Here is a 20810-nt window from a genome sequence, read left to right as displayed (position 1 = left end):
GTACGCCCAGTAAGCTCGTCACAAACACACGGAGGTGAAGAAACTAGTTGGTCTCAGTAGCTGCGTTTAGCTTCACTTTTTCCACGCTACTTCTGCTGCTTATGCCAGATAACCAGGTAGTGTTGTTTCAGGGTTTTCCACTCGCTGCAGAGGATTTGCTTTTCAAAGCCCATTTCCTCCTCTAGCTCCTCGTAAAACTCGCTGCTGTTTGCTATCAAGGATATCAGCTATAGTTTTCTCTTCCATCCATACTGAGCCATCTTTCCTTAAATTGAGCTCATCACATGACCGCTATGTCATGTTCGGTGACGTGTAAATGTGGGGGAAAAAACCCTTTCCATTACACTTATGCTCTAATCTTCTCCATCAACACGTCTGAAAAACCACATAACATGAAAACTTTACCAATAATTGCGTGTTTTTTGTAATTTGCATGTTGTAATTACCACTTTTTGACTAATATTTAAGTTAGCGATAATTCTAGGGGTCGTGGAAACACTCCCCCCGTCCCCGCCTCAGGAGCTTTCAGACAAGAGGCACCTACTTAAGAGACTAAATGTTTAAAAATTTCTACTTTTGACTTTATTCCTCCTTTGTAGCTCGAAAACTGCTGACAGTCGACAACATTAGTTAATGAATAAATAAAAGGAGCAGCTGAATAAAATGGAGCTGGCACAAGATAAATACAGAACCAAGAACTGAGGGAGTGAAGGACGTATAAAAGAAAAGAAAAAAGGGAAAAGCCAGATGCTGTTCTCCAAAGAGAAAAGTAGAGTGATCCACTTCTGTAATGTTGAAAAGCATCAATAAAGATGCCAAAAAAAAGGGCTTTTAAGGTGCAGTCTCTGATCTATTCTTTACATTCTCTTTTTTTTAAATTTTTTTAAACTTTTTTTTCACCGAAACATGGATGCACATCTTTGTTGTTCCCAACCCGAGAGTCCTGCAAGCCTAAAAGCACAACCCATCCATGCACACACACCCTGCAACATGTAATCTAAAGCATTGGTGCCTACATAAAAGGAAGTTTCTGTGTTCTATATGTAAAGGTTTTATCAATTTCATCATTTTTATTTAATCATATTAGCTAATCCAATCTAATATTCTGCTGCATTAATATCATACTACTGTACAGACACATTAATACTTCACTATAATGGCCCTTGCTGCGTTAGTTCATGTATCTGTCCTTGCTTTTAACAGTTTGCATGTGAGCACATGGTGCAGGGTCTGTGTGCAGTGGTGTCTAAACCAGCAGCAGGTCATCTAGAGCACTTTTTTACCAGCATTCCCACTTCAGCCAACCAACCAGCACCGAAGTGTTTTGTCCACAGAGACTACAGAGACCTGAAGAAGGCATCGTCTGAAAAGCAGATGAGATGAAAAGCTTTTTTTTTTTTTTCCCTCTCACACAGAAAAGAGATTCAGCTGAGTGAAAAATGCTGCCACAAACACACACAAAGAGGAGCACAGACACGTGAAATCTGAATGGCTGAAGTGTAAATGCTCTTTTTCTGCTGCTTGTAAGAACAGGGAAGAGAGCAGAGAGTCAAGAATGCAAAAAAAAAAAAAAAAAGGATCAGGGGGCTAAAAGGACATGTAGAGCGAGGACGGGGAAATAAACTAAGGAGAAAAGGAGTGAAAAGAGGTCATTGGAAACAAGTGAAAAAGATGTAACATCCTTTGTCTTCCAAACTGTCCTTTATCAACATTAGCGTGTTTTTGTTTGCTTTTTACTCACAGATATTCATCAGGATCATTTTAAGCCTCAATGAAGCTCAAATCTGAGTTTTTTCTTAGTTTTTATGACTCTTTTACCACCGTATTCTCAGCTGGACTCTGTTTAATGAGACACATGTTGCGAGGTGTTTGTAAAGTCAGGAGCACAGAAAGCACTGCAGGCGCTCAAACGTTGACTTGTGGCTGTGATATCCATCCCCGATGATACTAACGTTTGGGTATTTCAATGTTTCCCTGACACATAAAAGTGCCTGTTCTTAGATTTTTTCATCTGATTTCCTTTGAATAACAAGTTTGTGACGGTGTTATCGCTTAAGTTCAGATAGCATGACCCCTGTCAAAGGCATGTTATCTGAATGTCTGTCCTGACTCCTTATCTGATCAAATTCAAACTTTTTGTGTTGCAAAGTGTAGCTATGGATGCAGAGTGTGTGTGTGTGTGTGTGTGTGTGTGTGTGTGTGTGTGTGTGTGTGTGTGTGTGTGTGTGTGTGTGTGTGTTGCTGAAGTTATAGGTTAAAGTCAGCAGTGAAGAATCACGGCTCTGAATGTAAAACCAGAACACTGTGACGTTGTACAGGAATTGTTTTTGGAAGCTGGACTGATTTCTGCAGCACAAACTGGAGACTTCTGTCCCTTTTTTCATCAGTATCCGCTGCTCTCAACTTAACTTAAAGGGTTTTCCCGTTTACCGGTACTTTTTTTTGTAACTCATCAGCCTCGGTTCTACCGAGCTGAGTCGGGAAATGTGTGACGTCGTCAGACTGCATTCCACTACTGGTCAGGGGCGTGACCAATCAGAGGTCAGGGTCAGGGACCGACATCACTGGAAGACCGACTCAAACTCGCAAGTTGTTTACAGTACAAGGTGACAAGCAATGGCGCAACAAGTCTGTTCCAACAAGTCTACTCCGAGATGCTTTGTCTTGCTGCTTTCAGCCGCCTCTCACTCTCTTTTTTTTTAAATTTTGTTGCTGAAAACTAGCCACAGACCAAGTAGCAGACATATGACTGCCTCTAGGTCCTACCTCTTGGAGTTGTTACAGAGCTTGTTGTGTAAAACACTGATGTCATAGCGATTTCCCACAAACCTTGCCCATTTTAGACCCAGTAGTGAGATGGAAAAGACACAGGACCAAGCTGAGACGAGTTAAGTGGAGACAAGATGATCCTAATGGAAAAGAGGCATTTTTCTTTTCCCAGTACATAGCAAACCTGTGAGCATACCTTTAAAGTCCTCAGCACCACCAGTTGGATTGTCCCTCTTACATTCCCCTCCTGTGACATAGACCGTCGGAGCGTCTCCATGGCAGCATGATTAGAGCGTCCCAGCAGAGACTCCCCATTTACAGCCACCAGTTGGTCATTAATACGCAGACGTCCATCCTGTGAAGCATACACCGTTTTACTTCATATAACAATAACGTTAAACACATGAATCTGTACGAATGCATAAATCCGTGTACCTGTACGTGATCAACACCCATCAACAGGGCGTCGAGCCAAACTGCCCTCTGACTTGTGTAAATTGTGTATTTTGATATTCTTGATTGCAACCAGTGAGTCAGTTATTAGAGATCTAAGACATAAATCTATACAAATCCTGAAGCTAAACCACCAAAAATCCTGCATGCCGTAAGCTTACACGGTGGAAAAATAATTGCACATGCACACAATCGCACCCTCTCCCACGACAGCCTGACTCAGCCCCCACAGACACGGACAGCTATGAGCTCCGCCTGTCAGACCTGCAATGATTCAACGTCAGATGCTTTTCCATTTATTTCTGTGAGTCTGTGACATGCAGCTGCACCCGGTGCGTGAGTGTGTGTGTGCACATTTGCTTGCCTGTCCTTTATAGTATTTCAAGTGTGATGAATAAGAGGTTAAAAGATGAACAGAGGAGGCGCACAGAGAGGTGGAGGAAGCTGAGGTGAGTAAAATGTGTTTATGTTCCACAGGTTTATCCTGATCTCGGTTATCATTCGTGATTGTGTATCCTTTTTTGAGCATGTGTGTAGAAGCAGAGAGAATGATTAAAATGTGAGGGAGTGCGCTCTGTGACTGCGATTATCATGTCACCTTGTATGCAGCCCCTCCATGTATGATGGATTTGATGAAGATTCCCAGATCCTCTCCAGTCTCTCTGGACTTGTTCCCTTTGAGGCTGACGCCAAGTCCCGCAGAGCCGGTGTCATTGAGAGGAACCTCGAACATGAGCTGCTCCTTCCCGTTCTCCAAAACTACGCCTGGCGCACGGGGTACATCATCCTTCTGGGAGGAAGAGAAGGTTAAATACAAAAAAGAAAAACAAAACCAACAAAAAAAGAAGAAGAAGAGGTTGGGGGATGAATCACATCAATGATGCAGGGAGAGGACTGCTAACAGGGATGGGGATGCAGAGACACAGTTCATCTTATCGGGCCTGAGAAGCTAAACTAAAAGCTTTTCCATTTGAGCAAAACCATCACAAGGTGCTTTTTAGCTAAATTTCTCTGCGACTGAAAAATAGTGGTCAGAGTCTGAAGAAAAGAAAGAAAGAGAAAAAAAAAAAAAGAAATCCATTTGGACTGTCTGCTTTTATACACCCATTTTCTTTCCCTCTCTGCTCAGCAATATCAATAAAAATTGCGCATTTTCGAGAGGTAATTGAGGAATACGGCAAACACAGAGAGCCGGGGGGACAAAAGAAGCATGGGGAATATAAAGAGGGAAGATGGTAAATCTGAAGGAGGAAAAAAAAAAACCGCAGAGATAAAAAATGACCCAGAAAGGCGGTGAAAGAAACATATTATTAAGGAGCAGGTATGGCAGTAATGACTGTGTCTGAAGCAGAGTTGGTGGGAAAATACTGTAAACAAAGAAGGAAAGAAAGAATTGAAGTCGTTGATGGGGAGTGAGAGAGAGCTAACACCACTGCACCTCACATAGATTAGGGTATCTACATCATCTGAAATGTGCTATAAGCTAAACAGCATGGAGAAGGGAAAAAAAGAACACACTCTGGATGAATGTTTATTAGGGGAACTGCTAAACTTCTGGTGTGCTACTGATCTCTGCAGAGACCCGATCACATGCGCATGACCACACGGATCCCTCATCACTCCTGATATTTTACTAACCTGCATGCTGACAGTCACCATGTTGTCCTGCTGTGTTTATCATTAATCACTGCGGTTATGTTCAGTTTTACCTTTTTGTTGCAGATGTTTCTATTAATGTGATTCATGCTTTCTTTTACTGTATTTATATTATTCTGCTTTTTCAGCTTGTTTGTCACTCTTACATGTTTTCATTGTTTAAGTTTGTCTTTCTTTTCCTGTAAAAGGTTGCAGGTCTGTGTTTTTCCTTCCAGCTTGTCTAGTTTTTCCTGTTGCGATGGAACAGCCGAGGCCGTTTCTTTCTGGTGCAACCTCATCTCCTTTCTCTTTCTCTCTGCTCTTTTATTTCTCCTCTCCTCTCCCTCATGTTGCGTTTGTACGATATGAATAACTTCCATTTGTGAACAGATTGTGCCCGTGGAGTAATCTTTACCACATAATTTTGTCTGAACCGCAGTGCTTGTTGGAGGGTGTGTGGACCTTTTACTAAGATCTGACACAAGATGGTTTTGAAGGTTCAGACCTTCAAAGCTATCTTGAGCTAATCTTCAAGTTTCAGAAGCTCAGCCTAAATCTATCAGGACTAAAGAGTTGAAAACCAAACCAACACTGTGACAAAATATTAAATCTGAAAATATTTTGCAACATAACTTAAAAAAAAGGCTCTTTTTAGTTGTGAAAATATGATTTTACAGAAGAGTAAACACATGCAGGTCATGACAAATCTGTTGGATGTTCTTAACCTGCAGTCGGGTGAAGAATTTTTCTATTTTTTAATTAAATTTTTTTAATCTTCTTTGACAGCATATTTATACACTTTTTGGTACAAGTATTAAATAATCTTTTTTTAAAAAATTATGAGAATACTTCAAGCTTTCGAACCAAAACCACACACTGATGCATCATGATGTCCTCAACTAAACAGCTTTTTGTTTCTGTCTGTAAACATCTTCATTTAAAACAAGCAAATACTTTGCAGTTCATACATTTCTGTTTGCAGACGTTGTTTGCCACCGTTGGACTTCATTTACATTTTACTGGGAGGGCTGAGTGGTTTAGAAAAGAAAAGAAACGTGTTCATGAACCAGAAACCAGAAACACTGTCTAAAATAATATCCAACCACATAAAAAAGGGTATTAATAATGCAAATTCAACGTGTTTCACAAAGCAAATAAGACCTTCAGTGACAGGTTTTAGAATATTGTTTAGATCCAAGCAGGATCATTTTAGTGTTTTTATAATATTTCCTGGTTTTCCTCAACATTTCTGTGGGTGCAGTTTCGTTTCTGACTCATGGACTTCCCATGTTTGTGTAGCTGCTGGTATACATACATGAATTTGGTCTGTGTGAGTGTGTTTGCGTGGGTCAGCAGTGTCAGGTTTAGACTCTGTTTGTCTGCAGGGATTGAAGGTTTAACAGCGTTAAGCCGACACAAAGTCTTCCGCTCTGCAGAAAACTGTTTTCCCTGCTGGAAAATCCAAAGTCAGACTAACTGTCCAGACCTGATAGGAAGCTCTCCGACCTTGGAAAGAACTTCTAAACCCCCCTGCAGACAAATGTTTACTACTTTCTGTGCATAATTAAATTCAGAGTTCATTAGGAGTCTAAAATTGTGTCTACGGCTACGTCTCTGTTTTGGTAATTTTTTCAGTTTTTCCACCATTTCTACATCTTTTTATTTATCAGATTCAACTTCTTTTCTTTTGTTATTCATTATTTCCTTTTCTTAAACTCAGCACAAATGAAAACTAATGCCAGAGTGAATTTGAAGCAGATGATGAGAGATGTTATGCCTCATGAATGTCTGAACTAGCAGTTCTCAGCTAGAGGTCAGGACCACCCACGGAGCTGCGAAATGTTTTATGGAATCTGACAAAAATATGCAAATATGTCAAGTTGTTTTTTTGTTTTTTTCTGGGTGAATTAAATCTCCCAATAAAGGAACGAATGAGCTTAGCTTCAATGATTTACCTGCCCAGTCGTCAGAGCTGTGTGTGGATTTAAAACAGGGCAAACAGAGGAAGAATCTGCTTAAAAAAAACAATAAACAAGGTCTTTGTTTTTCAGGGAGCACGACACACACACAGGAAAACACTGAATCTCCCAAAGCAACACACAATTTCATGAAACATTTCTATTATTCCAGCCTCATTGCGGTGATGGGTGGACATTTCTGCGTAATGCGAAAATAAAAAACTGCAGTGAGCCTTGATGTGTCTGCTTTCCATTTGTGGCCATAAAAAGGTGTTTGATTCTTTGCTACATTAACTCCATCAAATCTATCCAGTTACAGGAAAAGAAAAAGAAGAGGAAAAAAAGCCGTTTGCACAGATGAACCTTCTCATGTAGGTCATTTAACATTTAAATGGATGCCGCGATGATGGATCAACAGGAGGACATGCTATCAGAAAGACAGCTCAGTTGGTGTGTGTGAGTTTTTATTAAACGCAGCCAGAAAATGTGAGGGAGGGGATGATGGAGAGACGTATTATGTGAAAATGAGTGAGAACGCTCATCTACTTTGCCTGCATCACCTCTAGAGGAGAAATGAAGCAGGAGAGATGTACAGAAAAATTAAATGACAAAAGACATGAGAGGTAAAATGATGATTTGGCGGAGGTGTGTGGAAAGCCCGGGGATGTTGGAACCACCGCCTGAGGATCCATTTAACAAGACAAAACATAAGTACACCCTGAGATTAAATGTTGTAGTGGCCACATTCAGGCACACACTGAAGGCTGAAGTGAAGCACTCCTATGGATCACACCTGACATCAAACTTATCACTTATGGAAATAACCGTCCCGTCTCCGACCACCTAGAGACGTCCCCCCGTCATCCAATAGTCTCCATCTCTGTCTCCTCCAACGCCTGGAGTAAAGCTGCCGGCCTTCATTTAAAGCCATGCAGAGGAAGAATCATAACCAAACTTTTAAAATGGGAGCTTCACATATTATCTGCACCTCCGGTTCTTGAGGGCCACTATCCTGAAGGTCTTCCATGTATCCCTGCTCCAACACACCTGATCTAAATGAATGAGTCATTGTGTTGAAGTACATCGGCGGTTCCATCCGTTTAATTTGAATCAGGTGTGTTGAAGCAGGAAAATATGCAGAACCTGCAGGACAGCGGTCCAAAAGGACTGACTTTGGACAACCCTGGTAGCCTAAAGGTGCCATTTAGGAAAATCTCAGTAAATTTGCTGAGATTTGCTCAAGCAGCTCAGATCTGGAAAATGTATAGACAGTATGGCTACCAAAGTGTAAATGTATAATTTTTTGTAATTGCAAACACAGGTTCAATTTCACACATAAACATCAACTATTCCAACACAGTATACACCCCTCTCACTTAGAAATGGGCGGCTGTAGTTCAGGAGGAAGAGCATTCGTCTTTCACCTGGAAAGTTGAGAGACTGATTCCATGTTTCCCCTCACTATGTGCCGAAGTGTCCTGAGGCAAGATACTGAACCCCAAGCTGCCCCAAATAGGCACATCGGGGTGTGTAAGTCGCTTTGGATAATAGCGTCTGCTAAATGACAATAGAAAAAAATAGGAACAAATAGAAACAAATAGAATAGAATTGAATTAACCGGAGAATAAATTCCATTTAAATTCCAGATGATCCTGCTTTCCACCTGCACTTAAACGCACCGTGTATTTGTGATAGTGTGGATGTAAAAAAGGAGTCTCAAAATCCCACATGCACCTAAAAGCTAACCTGTATGCATAAGACAGTGCAATGCATACACAATTAATGATTTTTATGCACAGAGGTTTTTTTGGGTTTTTTTTTTTTTATGCTTGAAATGATCACATCTGTAAGGCTGATGTTAAAATTATTCATGTAAAACATTGTTTTTACTATTTATAACATGGATATTTGTTTTACCTGCTCTGATTAGTATTTATCTGTGGATTAACATATTTGTAAGTACCCAAGGTTATGTACAAAAAGGTCGTCCTGTATTACACATTTAATCGTACTGAGTCCATTTTCCTTCATTATATTCTGTGTCCAGGCTTGATGACATACCATCGACTTATAGGCCTTAGCTGGACAGATGTGCGCCTTGTGTTAATTCAATTAGGCACAAACGGACTTAAGTCAATTTGTAGCAGCTAAAGCTGACACGAGTCAGATGCAGCAAAGCTGAATGATTCTTTGCTAAGATTCTTTGCTAAGAGTAAGAGCGCTTTGAAAAACCCATGTCCATCCCTGAGACAAATACTCAGGGTTGGGACCAGGAGGCAGAATTGTAGTCCTACACACTTTTCTGCAGCTTCCCACCTGCCGCCGCCCACCCAAAACCCCATTCTGACCTTATACAACTTCCCAGCAGTAAGAATTAAACAACACAAAAACACTTCTGGGGTTAATCGTGAAAACCTCATAAAAATAAAAATAATGGATCTAATAAAATCTGAAAATAAGACAATAAAGTGTGGTCTACTGAATATTAGATCCCTCCCAAATAAGTCTTTATTAGTCAATGACTTGATAGGTGATCACCACATTGATTTATTCTGTCTTACGGAAACCTGGTTACAGCAAGAGGATTATGTTAGTATTAATGAAGCTACGCCAGCTAACTATTAAAACTTTCACATTCCTAGAACTACAGGCAGAGGAGGAGGTGTTGTAGCTATCTTTAAGTCCGAATTTTTAATTAATCCTAAGCACAAAACTAACTATAAATCCTTTGAATTCCTGACATTAAATTTATCTCATCCAAAATGGAATTCAGAGAAACCGCTCCTTTTAGCATTAGTGTATCGCCCACCTGGACCTTACTCCGAGTTTCTGACCGAATTCTCTGATCTCTTGTCTGAGTTAGTGCTGACTACTGATAAGGTCATTGTACTAGGTGATTTTAATATTCATGTTGACGATGAAAATGATAGTTTAAACATTTCCTTTAGCTCTATTCTAAACTCAATTGGGTTTTCACAAAATGTCAATGGAGCCACTCACTCTCATGGCCATACTCTTGATCTTGTTCTAACATATGGTATTGAGACTGATAGGCTCAAAGTATTTCCTCAAAACCCTGTCTTGTCCGATCACTTCTTATTAACCTTTGAATTCACTTTATTTGATTACTCACTGACCAAAAATAAATTCTACTATAGTAGATGTTTATCAGACAATAATATTACAAAATTTAAACAATCAATTGAATCAATTTTTTCACATCTACCATGTGTTAGCATGACAGAGTCCCCCTTTAAGCCTTACTCCTGCTCAGATTAATCAACATGCTGATACTATAACAGCTTCAATGCGTACAACCTTGGATAATGTTGCTCCCCTAAAGAAGAAGAAATTAGGTAAGATTATGAAGGCTCCCTGGTTTAATTCCCAGCTTCGAGCTCTAAAACAGGCATCAAGGCGTTTGGAAAATAGATGGCGTTCATCAGGACTAGAGGAGTCTCACTTAACCTGGAAAGAAAGTTTAAGCGTATACAAAAAAGCCTTACGTACAGCAAGAACAGCTTATTATTCATCATTGATAGAGGAAAACAAAAACAACCCTCGGTTTCTTTTCAGCACTGTAGCTAGGCTTACTGGGAGCCGGAGCGCTGTGGAGCCATGTATTCCTTTCTCACTTAGCTGTGATGATTTCATGTATTTTTTCAGGAATAAAATTGACACCATAATGTTGAGCCTGTTGTGGTCTCCGAAGCATCCTTAGAACCAGGATCTGACTTGTGTCTAAATAGTTTCTGTCCTGTCCAACCCTCTGAATTAACTAAAATAATAGCTTCATCTAAACCATCCACCTGTATCTTAGACCCTCTCCCAACGAGCCTCTTTAAGGACATTTTCCCTTTAATTAATACATCACTACTAAGTCTTATCAATATGTCTTTAGTGACAGGATATGTACCACAATCATTTAAAACTCCTGTAATCAAGCCTTTACTTAAAAAGCAATCTCTGGATCCAGAGGTGATAGCAAATTATAGACCTATATCTAACCTCCCGTTTATGTCCAAAATTCTGGAGAAAATAGTTTCAGCTCAGCTACATGCCCACCTGAGCAGAAATAATTTATGCGAGGAGTTTCAGTCAGGATTTAGAGCTCATCATAGTACTGAGACAGCATTGGTGAAAGTTACTAATGACCTTCTTATGGCCTCAGACAAAGGACTTGTGTCCGTACTTATCTTGCTTGATCTTAGTGCTGCATTTGATACAGTCGATCATAACATTCTGTTACAAAGACTAGAACAGGTGATTGGAATTACAGGTACAGCGTTAAGCTGGTTTAAATCATATTTATCTGATAGACTTCAGTTCGTTCATGTAAATGACAAGTCCTCCTCACAAACTACAGTAAGTCATGGAGTTCCTCAAAGTTCTGTACTTGGACCAATACTCTTCACGCTATATATGCTCCCTTTAGGCAAAATTATTAGACAGCATGGAATAAACTTTCATTGTTATGCAGATGATACTCAGATATACTTATCCTTTAAACCAGATGAAACAAATCAGCCCAATAGGCTACAAAGTTGTCTCATCGACATAAAGACTTGGATGTCTAGAAATTTTCTCCTCTTAAACTCAGATAAGACTGAAGTAATTCTCGTTGGATCTGAAAAACTCAGAGCTAAATTTTCCGGTTTTGTAATGAACCTGGATGGCATTACTTTAGCTTCCAGTGCTACAGTGAGAAACCTTGGAGTAATATTTGACCCTGACCTGTCCTTTGGCCCACATATTAAGCAGGTTACTAAAACAGCCTTCTTTCATTTACGTAATATAGCCAAAATTAGGGACATTCTGTCTCAGAGTGATGCAGAAAAACTGGTTCACGCTTTTGTTACTTCGAGACTAGATTACTGTAACTCTCTATTACTGGACTGTCCTAAATATGCCCTGAAAACCCTTCAGCTGATCCAGAATTCTGCAGCCAGAGTCCTGACCACAACCAGCAGGAGAGATCATATTTCTCCAGTTTTAGCCTCTCTTCATTGGCTGCCTGTTGAATCTAGAATAGAATTTAAAATCCTTTTCCTTACATATAAAGCCCTCCACAACCAGGCACCACTTTATATCAAAGACCTCATTGTTCCTTATATACCAAGCAGAGTACTTCGTTCGCAGACTGCAGGCTTACTTGTGGTTCCTAGAGTTTCAAAGAGCCGAGCAGGAGGCAGAGCCTTTGGTTATCAGGCCCCTCTCTTATGGAATAAGCTCCCAGTTAGTGTCAGGGAAGCAGACACCCTCCCCACCTTTAAGACTAGGCTGAAGACTTATCTTTTTGATAAGTCCTATAGCTAGGGATGGTTAGCATCCCTTAGTTATGCTGCTATAGGTTTAGACTGCTGAGGGACATTTCCTGATACACTGAGCTTCTTTCTTTTTCTCTTTATCTCTTTCTTTTACCCCCCCCCATAACAGTGTTGTATCATTAACATGTATGTCTCCTGTCTCAGCAGGTCTCCCTGGCCGGGAGTAGCAGTTCCTGTTGTCTGTTGTCTTTCTGTCCTCTTCCCCCCACACAGCAGAGGCAGATGGCTGCCTGTCCTGAGCCGGGTTCTGCCGGAGGTTTCCTTCCTGTTAAAAGGGAGTTGTTTCCTTCCCACTGTTGCCAGTGTGCTTGCTCAGGATGGGAGATTGAGTTGGACTCAACTCAATCTGTTGGTTTCCTTATATAGGCTATTATGAATTGGCCTTCATTATGTTTTCCCCTCTGTCTGTAAAGCGTCTTGAGATGGCATTGCCGTGATTTGACGCTATATAAATAAAGTTGAATTGAATTGAATTGAGACCTAAACCCAGACCTGACGTGCATGACTACGAGGGAGGCTTATGTCCTGAGCACTTGAAGACACAACAGCGATGTGGGAACAGTAAGATGATGGAGCTGAAAGAGCTCCGATAAGCGGCAGAGAGAAAGTCGGAGACAGAAGAGAAGAGAGATGCGATACCCTTCTCGACTGCTCTCCACTGGGATGATGGCAGCTCCTGCAGAGACTCCAAGCTGCCAAAGAGTTTCTGTGTGTGTTTGCGTGCATGTGTGAGAAGAGACAGGTCTCTGAGGGCGTAACAGATGGGGGATCTACTGTAGTAACTCTGAGGTCACACAGGCGACAGTATCAGTAAGATGTAACACATACACACAAAGAGACAACAGACTGAGTGGACGAACCACACCAGCACTGGTTGCAGTGGTGATGGATGAGGCATAATCAGAGTGAAGAAACTGTTCAATAAAGCAGCTTTGTTACCAGTTGCTGTTTACTGATTTCATGTCAGAACGTGTCTGAGCAACATCTGGCATTTAAAAGAGTTTCCTGCTACAAAAACCCAGCAGAGCCTTACATAAAACCCCGACCGAGCTACAAATACTTCAGCATTGTTTACGCTTTTGTGTTTAAAGGAAGCATAAGCTGTTTAACTTAAATCTGCCTCCATCAGAGAAATTTCATTCAATCTTATCTCACTTAGTATTTTTTTTAAGTGCAGTTTCACACCTGAAAGTTTGTTTACAGATTCTTGATAAAACTGAAAAGTTCCACTGAAACTTAATGTTTAATTTCAAGTCTGAGCATGTATCAAAATTCATAGATTTAATAGATGTTTTAATGTGTAATGAATAAATTTGCAGCTAGAAATGTCATAGTAGCTTTAATGGTATCACAGAAAGATATTTTAAACAAAATAAAACTTTCTAAAATGTTTGAAACCAAACATAATGGTTGTTTCTCATCCAAATGTTTACTTTTACTGCATTTTGTGAGATACATTGACAAACGTAACATTTGACTCATTTTCCATGTGCGATGGTTGTACAACAACAACACCTGCTTATTTTATTTAAGTTTAAACTGGGAATTGTTTAGTTTGGTGTTTTTATTCTATTGACTGAAATAAGTTCAATCTTTTTAACTTAGGTGAAAAATAAAAAAAAACAAAGGTCACTTTTAGACTGAGATAAATAAATAAATGAAGATAGAGGAGGACGAAAGATGTGTGAATTGTTTGGAGGCAGAAAAGAGCATCACTGACTCAAACATTAGTTTCAAGACACTTGCCAAGTCAGCGTGCGCTTGTTTGTCTGCGAAGACAGTTGCTGAAAGAAAACAAAAAAGTTGCTCCATGTTGCGTGTGAGTGATAGTGTGTGTTTGTGTACAAAAGGCCTGCAGGAGAGCTTACACAGCAGGGATGTATGCTTGCTATATTGTAGATAGTGTATGAATATGTTATATGTCACAGTTCAGCTGCTCAGTAAAAGTGTGTGTAGAGAGGTGGTGTAATGTCTTTGTTCTACAGCAAGCGCACACATTAGCAGACAACACCAGATGGTGGGCTAAAATGAGACAACGGAAGAGGGGGAGGAGAAGCAAGACAAGATCCTTCCATCATTTCATCATCATCCTTCTTCTGTTTCCCCTCCGTAAACACAAACAAAGCAGCATGAAGCACAAGGATGCAGAAACTCTGACCATACTGATGCTTCACGTCTGCTGGAACACACTCTAAAAATAGCTGCAACTGTGTCTAATGATTTGTATAAAACAACAACTTTGGAAGCACATTACAAAATACAAAATTTAATATGAACTTAACTTTAATCTGAGTGTCTCTAAGCAATCTCAGAGTACGTACTTCCTTTTTGTACTGAAGAAACCTCTCGATTATAAACTAATGAGATGGAGATGTGTGATTTTGACCAAAAGACTAAAAGACACTGGCAAGCACCTCTAACTTCCTTTAGTTCCACCCAAAAAAGACAGGGACAAACCTGTACCTGCTCAGCAAAAGATAAAGCTCTAGTGAAACCAGGCAACAGATGGTTTGACTTAACCAAAGACGGTACTCAAGGGGCCATAATCCTGCAGGATTTTGATGTATCTCTGCTCCAACACACCTAACTCCATTAAATGGGTCCAACAGCCAATGAAGTTCTGCACAATGACTGATTACTTTGATTCAGGTGTGTTGGAACAGGAATACATGGAAAACCTGCAGGATGGTGGCCCTCAGTGACCAGAACTGGACACCCCTGGGTTAGAGAATAATTACCTCTAAACTGAGGTAGGGGCAGAAGAATTAAAACTCTTCAATAGGGACAAATTTTGGGGTTTCAATTCAGTTTAGCAATCAGAAGCAGCTTTTTCTAAGTATTTATTCAAAGTATGAAAACTGCTGTGCATTTACAAGACTTCCCAACTGAGTATCGAATCAAAGTGGCATTCACTTTTTTAAGTCTATTAATAACTATAAAGAAATGTATATCCAGCTATAGTTTCCTGTATCTTTATGGGGGTAAGCAATCCAAGTTGTGTAGTGTCAACAGATGATGGTAGAGGCTACTTTCAATGTGTTTATACCATGGTCAGTGATAATCCTAATGGCAAGCATTGTTTTTGTACATAAGCACATGTAGTTCTGCAAGTTAAATCTGTTATATTACTACGCTACCGGCATCACCATAGCAACGCTGCGTATTGTGATGTTCTAGACTCCACATCATGCATTAAAACTGTGTAATGCATGGCTCCCCGTTGTTTAAACCTTTCTGATAATATACCAGGAAAAAGTCTAATTACTGTGTTCGTCTGACCAAAACATGCTAGTTCCCTTTGAATAATGAAAAATTGGAAATTCTTCAAACCAGATTAAAACACCATTATAAAGTAGTTGAATTTTGAATGTCTGTATGAATATGCTTGACCAGTTAAATGGGAAAAAGCAAATGATCCATACTCCAAAGTTCCACATAATGCACATTTTTCTACATAAAAAGAAAAGGCGTGAGTGATTAAAACAACAAAATTCCAATCAAATAATAATAAAAATAAATCAATCTAATAGGAGTCCCTGTCCATCATGGTTGCTAAAGTGGGTCCAGATTTTAAGACTGCAGCCTGATCCGAGAAAATTCACCATTCAAAAGAAGTCAGACACCTAAACCATGATTTCAGTTATATATGTGCATGCATGGTGATCTCCCACAAAGAAAATAACAGACAGCAGAAAGTTTTGAACACCTCTTTAACACAACATTGGTCATACTTCAATAAATAACTTAATCAAGCTCTTGTGCAGGTATTCAGAGATAAGGGCATTGGTCCTATGAAATGGCCAGAATGGGCAACTATAAATAGAAAACATGGTCAACACCTAGAGGAAAGCATTAATGTAAACCTTAAAAAAAAATCAAGCAAGTTTGCACAAAGTCAGTTGTTGAAAAAGAAATCCCTGATTTAAAGTCGATGGCAGCTACAGAACAAGCAGAGAAAAATCCACTTTGTGATGTCTATGAATGCTGTAATTTCACCGTGTTCTTGTACACGTGTGGAACTAAATAACACCCAACTATGAATCCTTTGACTTTCCTTTTGTTAATCTGGGTTCAGCAGATTTAAGCAAATCAAGAATCAATCTGTGGGGCAATTTTTTTATTCCAGCAGACACAAGCAGCGACCTTGAATCAGAGAGCAGCTTTCAAAAGAGCTGAGGGGAAGTCAGAACAATACTTCACCTATGGGACACATCGTGATGGACACTTTTCTATACAAAAGGAAAATACTGAGATTTTTTTTAAGCAAGCTTGGAGGAATAAAACAGGACAGATGGGAATTCAGTTTCCTGACCGGCTGTGTGACATTGTGGTCTTATACCAACGTAGTCATGCTGGATGGTAAAGCGGCAAGAAAACCGCAAGTTTAGCAAAGTCTCCACCAAAGAAATGCTTTTTTCTCATTATTTGTAATTCTAGTTCATCCAATCACAGCATGTTGTGATTTGTTCAGCATACAAGTGATAGGAACAATCAATTAGTTTCACCTCAGACGTCCAGTCATCTGCAGTCTGTGGCGTGGCATTTAACCAATCTGCAAAAGCTCCTTGAACAACTTGGGATGGGAATGAACCATTTTGAAAGGCAATGTGTTTACACAGCAATCTATAATGGAAACTTGAAATATTTTGACTCACTTAGTGATGCGAGAATTCAGGTTTAGTTTGCTGTGTATTGGTACAGTGATAAAGTGTCTTGTTGTAGCAGAATGGTTGTGAGTGGACACATAACATGATCAGTGAATCAATTAAGCAAAAAAAGAAAAAGATTCCACAGAGTTAAGACATAACAGTGAATTCTGGATGAAGTATTTAGAAAAGTTAACAGATGCACATAAACTAAGACTTGTCTCATTTTCCTGTCGGCAGAAACAGAACTTCCTATGGGGCTCAAGGTCACATGCGCACGTTTGAAACATCGTAGCAGCCGCTGAGGAAACGTCACTCGACAGGAACGGACACAGGCACAAAGGAAAGAGGCACAATAAGAGCAAGACAGAAAGGGACAGGAGAAACATAAACCACTGATGTGCAGGACAGGAGGAAGGGAGATAAAAGCAATTTTATTTAATAAAATTAAGTCTTATCTACTTTCATTTCCTTATTTGGTTTTATCTAAGCGTGAAAGCAAAACAAGTGGAGGCTAAAAGTCATTGAGGAGAGTTATAATCCTGATTCATCACCAGACTGGTTAAGTTTCATACAAATCTTATCAAACCAAGAGGATAGTTTGAGAGTTGACAGTACAGCGAATATAGAAGTAGATTGAAAACATCCAGTGAAAGTGTACGAAGGAAAAACGATATGTTAAAAATAAGGAATGTATTATTATCAGCACATGCACTATTGTTGATCATGCAAAGTTAGAAAAATGCGAGGAGAGAAGAAGCAGTTTGAATACATGATGTTTATTCTGAGAAAAAACAGGGTTGAAATGCAGCATAAACAACATGCCTAGCAAGCAAAACAATGCATCATTCATACTGCACAGCTTCAAACTTTACAATAAGCCTGATTGATTGGTTGAGTGGAATTCTCTATTACACTATTGTATTAATGTAGAGTGGAGTTAAAAAGGGAGGATATCGCTGGACAGAGAAGTATAATAATCTTCATTCAGAAGTCATACAGCAAAGCCCTCATCGACATAAGAAGTTAATATCTAGAAAAGGAGTCTGCCGAGCTGTGAATCGTCCTGGCATCTCTGTTGATTAAATCAAAAACTGATCAATTAGACTTAAAAACTGAAATAGAGATGAATAATGAAATGATGGGTTCTAAATGTCTCCTAAATAATCCATACAAATGACAGTCAAAGTGACGTTTCAATCACAGAAAATCACATTAAGTTAGATGATCATTTGGATTTTAAAAATCAAACTATAAATGATAAGAAGAGCATTTTCATAGCCAGCCACTTAGAATATAGTGATCCAAATTATTCTGCAAAGCAGCTTCCAAACATTACATAAGTTTTAAAGAACTAAACATGTGCACATTTTTTCCTAAAACCAAATCGAAAAAAAAAGCATTTTTCCATATAAAGTTTCATGTTAACATCGTTGCTCCTCTTTGTTAACACCTTAACAACTCTCCATGGCTAGTTTCTGCCTGGATCACATTTGAGGAAACCAGAACTGCCTCCCAAAGTTGCAGTTTGGAGTTTTATTGCCCCCTTACCCCCTCCCTTTTAAGGACGGTCCACTGGTTCCCATTATAGGTGAGGTGACAGCACCTCCCTTCATAGCCATACACAAAGTGGTGTTTCTTGCAGCAAAAGATGGAGATGGTCTTTTTATACAATGACAGGAAATGATCAGTAAGAAGCTGCGTTTACACTGCTATGAAAAAAGTATCACACTCTCCTGATTTCACCATTTAAAAACTGTATTTTATATTTACTCTGATTATGTTTGTCGAATCTTAAAATTTGTATGATGATCTTTGATGACATTGAAGTGTGACATATTTGCAAAATAGCAAGAAATCCAGAAGGAGGCAAATACTTTTTTTCAACAGCGTAAGCTGCAAAGGTCATTTTGATACGTGAAAAGGTCCTAAAACTGTTAGAAATTTAGTTTCCATGTAATTCTTCTAAGTGATCGAAACAGACAGGAAAACACAAGCTGACTCTTCCTCACAAAAACTAAAACCCAAATGTTTCATTGACTGAATTCTAAATGCAGAATAACTTGGAGCACAGTGGACACCCTTGTATCTGACCGGTGACCTTCCAAAGAACTAGAAAAATCTTGTTTTTCTGACTGTTAATAAAACACTGATCAGCTCTTACCATCTCTCTGGGCAGAAACATGTCTTCCTGCCGTAAAACCACCAGAGAAACGCTTTCTCCCTGCCGCGTGCTGCGGAGCATGCAGACCAGCTCCTCTTGGCCCAGGCCAGTGATATCCACACCATTTACCTACACACACACACACACACACACACACACAGAATAAGTGTAATAAATGGCTGAAGCGCAGTCTTCATAAATATCTGGTTTAGACTAGAACATTTAGCCGTCTTGTACCTCCAGTATGCGGTCTCCAGACTGAAGACGTCCATCTTTGACAGCAGCACCGCGTGGCAGGATGTTTTTCACAAGAATTGGACCTGGGCCGTGTACCGAAGAATCCCTGGTTACTACAGTAAATCCAAGACCTTCCGAACCTAGACACAGACACACAAAAACAAGAATTGGATGGTAAATATCAGCAGTCATCCTCTTTCTCTTTCTCTCTCACTCACACACACACACACACACACACACACACACACACACACACACACACACACACACACACACACACACACACACACACACACACACACACACACACACACACACACACACACACACACACACACACACACACACACCAAGCTCCTCCTGAGAGCATCAGTGTGGATGTTGACTCAGTTCTTCACTACATATAGCGATATGTGTGATAAGTTATAGAAGATTGTGAGTGTGATCGCTTTAAACCCTTCAGCTGCAGCATCTGCAGGTGGGAAGGTTAAAAAAAAAAGAAAAAAAGGTGGGTTCAGGTGTGGGCCAGTAAGCAGAAAGAAAATGAGGAGACGAGGAATGGGTGTGAAGAGGAATGAATGCAACGCAGTCTAAATAGAGAGTGAACGCTCTGGAAGGGGAAGCGATGAAGATTAAAAGCCTAATCGGAGAAAATATGTCCACGCATACACAGAAATGTGTATGAAAGCACTCATACACACACGTGAGAAGAAAAAGGCCATCCACAGACAGAGCGACCAGTTGTGTGTTTTATAGACCTCATTAAGTCTGGTCTCTTTAGCAGAGCCCAGTCAGCAGTTTGGTCCAGTATGAATTCATATCAGCAGAAATGAACAGATCAATAAAGACTTAATAGACCCTGAAGAGAAGGAATAAGGGAGATGGAGAGAGGAAGCATGAGAGGAAAGGAGCTCGACACAGAGGAAGCTTTATTGAAATAAGCACAAATCTGGACAACCTGATGAAACACACACACGCTGCATGTAAAATGTATTAGGAAGGTGACAGAGGCGTTTTGACATAATGTAGCTACAAAACAGCCACAACTTACACACAAAAGAGACTTAAGATGCGTTTCCATTATACCTAAAATAGCGCAAAAATTAAATATTGCAATGACACACACTAATGAAAAAACCCTTCATTTCGTAACAAGTCTCAAATAGTCCTAAAAAGTTTTTATGCTCTCATGAGTTGGTTTTTAAGACGTTTTGATATAGAAACATATCGCTAAAGTGTAATGGAAACACTTTTTCCGCATTTACGTGTTCAATGATGTGGCGTGGGGGGTGGGGGGTCATGCGCAGTTAATTTCCGGTGAAGATGGCACGGCGCAGGACAAAGTTCAGCGAATTTCAGAGTTTTAGAAAAGAAAATGAGGGAGAAGCTTCAAGAAGCCGTAGCAAATTCTCCACAGCAAGTAGAAAACCTCAAAATAACGCTGCGCCTACAAAAAACACAACTTTCGTCAAATATTGCCAGATTAACAAGATTTTACAAGACTTGAGGCCAATGCGCTAAACACTGTTTAATGGAAACAATAAAATTGTTGTTTGTCAAACTTACAAATATTGTTTTCATATTGCGAAAAAATATGTAACAGAAAAGCAGCTTCAGATAA

The 20810-nt window shown here is 39.7% G+C and overlaps 1 protein-coding gene across 1 annotated transcript in view; it reads right to left on the bottom strand.

Moving 5' to 3' along the window:
- LOC306766896 (partitioning defective 3 homolog B-like) overlaps positions 1-20810 on the bottom strand; it is a 230308-nt gene that overhangs the window by 123973 nt on the left and 85525 nt on the right. The window contains exons 10-13 of the mRNA XM_079254754.1: positions 19190-19329; positions 18953-19081; positions 3821-4012; positions 2966-3124 (exon numbers count right to left, since the gene is read on the bottom strand). Of these exons, the coding sequence (XP_079110880.1) occupies positions 2966-3124; positions 3821-4012; positions 18953-19081; positions 19190-19329 (620 nt within the window). The remainder of the gene's footprint in view (positions 1-2965; positions 3125-3820; positions 4013-18952; positions 19082-19189; positions 19330-20810) is intronic.

This window comes from Telmatherina bonti (genome assembly GCF_933228915.1).
Source record: "Telmatherina bonti genome assembly, chromosome: 15".
Classification (NCBI taxonomy): domain Eukaryota; kingdom Metazoa; phylum Chordata; class Actinopteri; order Atheriniformes; family Telmatherinidae; genus Telmatherina; species Telmatherina bonti.
The sequence above is the reverse complement of the archived record's forward strand: the minus strand, read 5'-3'. Positions and strand labels throughout refer to the sequence as shown.